Consider the following 6,467-nt stretch of genomic DNA (forward strand, 5'->3'; position numbering starts at 1 on the left):
AGCCAAGGTCACTGCTTTCATGCCGCCACCACCCAATGCCGCTGAAGGCAGTTATGCTGCTAGAAATAATTTATGGCTTATGTTACTGTTGCACCTGATTCGTGCCACAATGCGGGGTCTGCTCAGTCACAACCGGGTTGTGATAGAGCTCCATGCATACTTGTGCGAATGTTATCACATATGTCTATAAGAAGTGCCGTTCCTGATTGTGTGCGAGCTGTTGTATCACTCTCATCAAAATAAATGGTTGAACTATGCCAAGATCTCAACATCAAATCAAACAGCCCTAAAAGGCCCTTACAAACTACCTTGTTCCACTATAGGAGTAGTGACAAATCTACACGCTGCAGCCTAAAGATGAAACAGCCATACCTTCAGTCATCTGCAGTGCATAAGGTGGCTGAAGTTAAAAGGATAAAATTGAACGAGTGTTTTATGCATTCAATGCACTTTAAAATTTGTAATCTTGTTTCCTCAAAGGAATAACTTAAGAGCTTCTCCTGTCAGTAGCAGCAGGTTTTGTCCATTGCCTTGGTCACGATGAGCACTCATTACTGCTGCTGTAATTTACTGCCCTCGAGATTTAAACAATATATATTTACTAGCCACAAAGGAAAACCAGACAAACTTTTTCCTTTTAATTTATAAGATATTCTATGCAGTGATAGCTGTTCAGTTTTTTATTTTTTTATTTTCACATACTAGATGGCACTTCGATCACGTGCTCAAAGGCCATTCATTCGGGTTCCGATGGTCCCAGATGGGCACACAGGCCTCGAAGGCCCATAGTGACAAAGGCACAACTCTAGTGTCGTGTAGCAGTGCATCATATGCAGATCTGATTCTTAAAGGCTGTTGTGGTGCCTGTGTGACATGGTGGAAATCCAACTGCTTTCGCAGGAATATCTTCGTCTCCTGCGCAGTCTGTGCAGGATTTTAAAGAACTGCGCTTTGTTAATATTGTCACGGAGTAACGAAGACGCTGTACGACGATGTTACAACATGATGCCTTCACACAGAATGGGGTTGGCCCAGATATGGAAAGCCGGTCACATTCAGCAGAGCTACCTCCACCACACTCACACCCTGCCTTTCCTTTATGTTGTCTTCTTTACTCCATGACAATATGTACCAAGAGTGCAGGAAAACTGATGGTTTCCAAGCCTAGCCATCCATGCACGAATCAGTGAGAAAAATGCATCCCTCCCTCATGCAGTGGTGAAAAAAGACCTTCTTCAGCCGTGAAAAAGGCAAATTTAGATGCATGTCTGTACTTGGCTACAGGGCATGCACCAAAAACACCCTGTTGCCTGTGCTCCAGCTGGCTTGAAGATGGCCATGCACAGCATTTGACCTCATCACTGCTGCATGTAAACTGTACATCTACGAGTGGTCACAATCAGACTAACTTTTAATTTTTACGCACCATGAAATGCTTTTGTAGAAAACAGCAAATGACACAGCAAGGAAAATCAGCGGCAGCTGTGGCACCTCTGAATGTTGTGTTTAAAGCATGACCTCTAGTCTGAAAACTCCCCCTTTACCGGAAATGCCGGTCCCATAGACTGAATGAGGCTCTGCAAGGTCCATGAATACCTTTGATCCTCTGGGCAGCCCAAGTTTATAGCTAGCAAGTACGTGAAATCGAAATGTTATGTGAAGATCCATAGCATATCTTATTTAGGTAGCTTCCATAAGGTAGAATCCGATGCATGTCAAAACCCACAACACATTAGCCACTGTACCTACTGCATAGACATAAAATGCCATTCAGCAGTGTATTTCAGACAGTGAAATAAGCACAACAACTAACGAATGGAACATTCAACACATTATTTATTTACACAGTAAAGTAACACCTCTGTTGCAAGTGCCGCCTACAGCTGGAGGTACATGCATAGCGAATTAAGTTAGTGCTGCAGCCATGCCACACATAAACCATCAGTCACTTGCGCATCAATGGTCCGGTCCCTGAGCATTAGAACAGGCCAAGACGGCCATGGCCACACTTGTTCAAGAATGTAGCAATGACGCAGTGCGCTCTCTACATGTGCTACATGGCCTGTTAGCCTGCTGCCTTTCGTGCTGTAAGTCATCTGCAAGTGAACTCGGCACTGAGAGACAGCTGCCAAGCTTCCCTCAAAGGACGTGCTTGCAGGATTTGAACACGGTGTCAACCAATGCACATCTGCAGCCTGCTGACTTCCAGGCCCAAACAAACAAGCAGGCTCTGGCCACACCATTGGCCACGGCTCTTTCCAGGAGTGGGCAGCACCTGCAATGGGCAGCCATTTCTCAGTGTGATGGCCGGAGTGTTGGCGGGCAGCTATCATCCCTCATCTTTGCCACCTAGCAACCAATCATGTTGCAATTCAAAATAACCTTGCATAAGTTTGATTTTACAAAATAACAAGTTAATTCACATTATACACTGGTATAGCGAACACTCCCCTAACTTGGAAGCCCACAATTTGGGCAAAAAAATAGGAAAGGAGAAACCATGTTTCCTTTGTGCACAAATTTTTTTATGCCTTACAGCTGTCACATGACAACAGCTGCCTACTGCTACTATTATTTTCCAACGCGCGTAAGTCAGTAAATTGCAGCAGGTTACCTGGAGTCAGCTGCAAAGTGGCTCTTTCATCAATCTCTATAAATATTAACTTATATATCCAAGCTGTTTTTCCCCAAAATGCAAAATTTGCAATGCTCCAAAAGTAGATCCTACATACTGAGCGACTATTCTAGGCTAAAGCCTAGGGAAGAACTCCACTAAAACAACCCTTGGACTGAGAGGATGCGGTGCTCAGCTTGATGGACCCCATAGTACAACTACTGACCATATAGAAGGAACGCTGCGCTGCGGCTTGAATACAGAGACTGTCGATAGTGTCCATCAACTGCAGTGCTGCTCGCCTAAAGAGGACGTGGCAAAATCTCGAAATTCAAGAATCGTGCGTGAAACTCAAGAAATCGTGTTGTCAGTAGCTTTCGGTGCCCGAGCCGATTTCGTTCTGTTTTGTACCATGACTGTAAATAATGCATGAAGTCGCCTTTTGTTCACCTCATCTTGTGAACTCGGGAGCCTTGATACCCAGACCCATTCGAATCACAACACCACTACTTTGCACCACTCAGTAATACTGCCAGTCCTGGTTATGTGGGCCATGCATTTTGCTTGCTTGATTTTGTAGCACTTATGGAAGGTTATGGATACAACCTATACCCTCACCCCCCTCTCTCTCCTTTTGGCATCTGCAAATCTGGTCACATCACATGGCCTCATGATGCCATGCATGTCGGTGACCAATCAGCACTCGGTCACGTCGCCCACCGACATCCAGAGCTCCTGCCAACTTGGCCATGTCACATGGGTTTGCAACGTAACACACCTTGCCAATCAATCAGTGCTCGGCGATCAAGTCAGATGACCAGGCTACCTCATCGCTGACTGGTAGAGGAGTGGATGTTGCAAGGTCACATGACCCCGCTTCAATCAGGGAATTTCATTGCAGAGACTGTAAAGTTGCTGGTATGAGAAGAGCTTCTAATGCTACCCCATTAAAAGTACTAGGGAGAACAAACTCTGACGAAACTAGCAGAATGCCTGTTGGATAACCTTGCAAGCATCAGAGCTTAAAGTACACACAAAGCCAGTGCAAATAGTGAGACGTGCAAGGAAAGAGAGGTGTTGGCTATCTTGTGTGTGCTTATTATATTTTCAGCTGTGCTGCTTTCTTCTGCATCCTGCAATGAACCAAGCAGCCCAAACCAAAACATTAGCTAGAATAGCAGCTTGGGCATGTTGGTTATGCATCTTGAGGTAACAGCGGGGAACGTGGACGGGAGCACAAGATTAGAACACAACACAAAGAGTGCTGCGTGCTGTTACCTCAAGATGCAAAACTTTAGGAGAACTATTGAAATGACCTCAAATAGACATTAAACACAAAGTAAGGCCCTGCCTCAAAGGCCAATCGCACAACCTTTATGTGATGAGACAAGTGCTAATCTTAAAGCGCTAACCGCATGAGGCGACATGCCGCGCTACGCCGTCGCACAACGGCCTCAGGGCCGCCAAAGCATTGCCGCTCGTCGCTGTCGCTCAGTTTCTGGGTTTTTAGAAAATTTCGCGTGTCGCCCGGAAGCAGCTCGCGAGGCAGCCAATCGCAGAAGGCTTTGGGGTGCTCAACTTTCGTTCTGGCTTTTTTTTTTTCCTGTTCAGTTTGGGCAAAGAACCTGGTGCCTGCACGCTCTGACTTCGTCTGATGAGCGCATTGAGACAATTCAGTAAAAGCTTGTAAGGGTAGTAAAAGAAAGAAAAAGGCTAGTGTGGCTAGACATCTAATTTTCGAAAGGAGCAGGAGAAAGTCACTGCTTGTATAGTAGCGCAGCGCTGTGCTACTACACATACATTTGATCAGTGTTTTATCGTTACTTCATTCTGTTTAGTGCTAGAAATTGGATATAGCGTGATTGCATATCCCTTTGACCAAATGACGAGGCGGCGGTAACAGCAACGTTGAAAACGCGCCTCTCTGTCGCTGAGCCCCGTCGCTCCGTGTGGTATGCACCAGCGACGACAGGCGTTGGCGTTGGCGTCGCGCGACGGATCGCTAGGGCCTGTTGCCTCATGCGGTTACCGCTTCAGTCTGTCACACTGGCCAACCAGGTGGAAAGACAGTGCCCCTACAACACTGAAATGCACTGCGCATGGAAGGTTTACAGGACAAAATGGCAAACTCACCATAACCTTCAATCAGGTAGGTCAACGGTGGTAGATGTTATCTCCGGACCGGTGCTCAGGCATTGGGGACAGCGTCAGCCATCAAGTGGACGCCCCAGGTACACCATGGAGACCTCAGTGTTGCCATAAACAGCAGAGATGGCTGGGTAGAGAATCTTGTCAGGTAAACCCCTGAAGGCCACCCCCAGAAACTGATAGTTGCGTTCGAAGGCCAGTGTGTTGTCTTCACAATCCAGGATCACTCGCAGCCGCTCGCCCACCTAGAGTGCCATCAAAACCATGCATTTAAGACTCCTAGAAAGCATGTCTGCATGCAATCTCAGCAAGGTGGCTGCTAGATAAAGTATACAGTGTTCTGCAACTTTATCGCAACCGTTTTGGGAAATTTTTCCGCCTCAACCGGTTCCGATAAAGTTGCATAACACTGTATATGTACCAGTGTGCGTGAAATTATATATATATATATATATATATATATATATATATATATATATATATATAAAACGCGTTTACCGGTGTTACGCACAGAACGTAGCCAAACGTTTATTTTTATTTTTAATCTAATCCGACAGAAAACTTTTAGACACACTGGTCAGCTGCACAGCATTTCAATGCATACTCAAGCGGACCATTTCAAGACGTGATTAGTACTAAAATGAACTGCGAGATAGCAAAAATTCAGTGGTCAGCACCTGGTACTTGGGCGCGTTGTTGAGCAGCGGGTAGTTGCCCTGGCTGTCGCCGTTGTGCAGAAGGTGGTTGTCCACTAGGTTCCAGCCCCATGAGTGCGCGTTAGAGCCGAGAAGCGCCACGTATCCTGGGCATTGGACGGGTGCCTCGCGCGTCGCGATGCCCACCACGGCGACGGTGCCGAGTGGGCCCTCCCACCACACCTCCCAGCAGTGGCGGCCCTCGGCAAAGCCTCGCTTGCCTTTAGCAGCGTCCGTGCTTTGGGCCACGGGATTACGATGCAGCGTGAAACCGTTTGGCTTGATGTAGATGTTTCGTGAACACTCGCGCGGATCCCATGCGTGGTAGAAGGCCCGAAGTTTGGCTTTGCTGCTGGGAACACTCCACAGCAGGTCGGACTTGAGCGCCGCGTCGGCCAGCTTGCGAGAACACTGCACCCGCCATACATCGTTGTTCTCATCGCTCAGGAGCGCGTGCCAGTACTTGCACACTAGAGCACAGTTGCGTGCGGAGGTAAGGTCCAAGTAGCTGAAAATGAGCTCCAACACATTAGGTGGCAAGTTCGGCCACTTGGCAGCAGCCATGTTGTAGTCTGCAGGAGCAGGCAAGGAGGCATGGAGGAAGGAAAATACTTCAAGCTTCAAGCACTTCAAGGAGGCAAGTATAATGGACTATAATATTATCGCGATGGTGCTGCCGGCGCTGCCAAGACAACACCCGATGCGTATTTCCAAACTGTAAACTTTAAAAAGTAGAACGTAAACTGAATAAAATATTTGGGCTTATTGAAACTTTGTTTTAGTAATAGCTCTTCGCATCGGTTACGGTGGTCGCGCCATCTGAGAGACGCTGCGCTGCTGACGATTTTTACCAGTAGTAGCGAACTGTTTCTCTATCTTTTTGCTGTCGTTTCTTTTTTCCTTTTTATATGGGATATCCCCATGCACGCGTTTTCGCTGTCGAAGCGCGTGTTTACTGAATAAGAGAAGCGCTCTCTCCCTCGAGACCGGCCGTGACTGAATTCAGTTAG

At 47.0% G+C, this 6,467-nt stretch overlaps 1 protein-coding gene across 1 annotated transcript; it reads right to left on the reverse strand.

Moving 5' to 3' along the window:
- Positions 1–1,816: 1,816 nt before the first annotated feature.
- On the reverse strand, positions 1,817–6,110 carry Fsn (F-box synaptic protein). Its single transcript, XM_084593671.1, has 3 exons — positions 5,440–6,110; positions 4,748–5,007; positions 1,817–2,275 (listed from the first exon to the last, which is right to left on the reverse strand). The coding sequence occupies exons 1-2, from the start codon at positions 6,019–6,021 to the stop codon at positions 4,822–4,824; spliced, it is 768 nt and encodes a 255-aa protein (XP_084449797.1). The 5' UTR covers positions 6,022–6,110; the 3' UTR covers positions 1,817–2,275; positions 4,748–4,821.
- Between the last annotated feature and the right edge of the window lie 357 nt (positions 6,111–6,467).

This window comes from Amblyomma maculatum, chromosome 2, assembly GCF_055883805.1.
Source record: "Amblyomma maculatum isolate TAMU_Amacu chromosome 2, ASM5588380v1, whole genome shotgun sequence".
Classification (NCBI taxonomy): Eukaryota; Metazoa; Arthropoda; class Arachnida; order Ixodida; family Ixodidae; genus Amblyomma; species Amblyomma maculatum.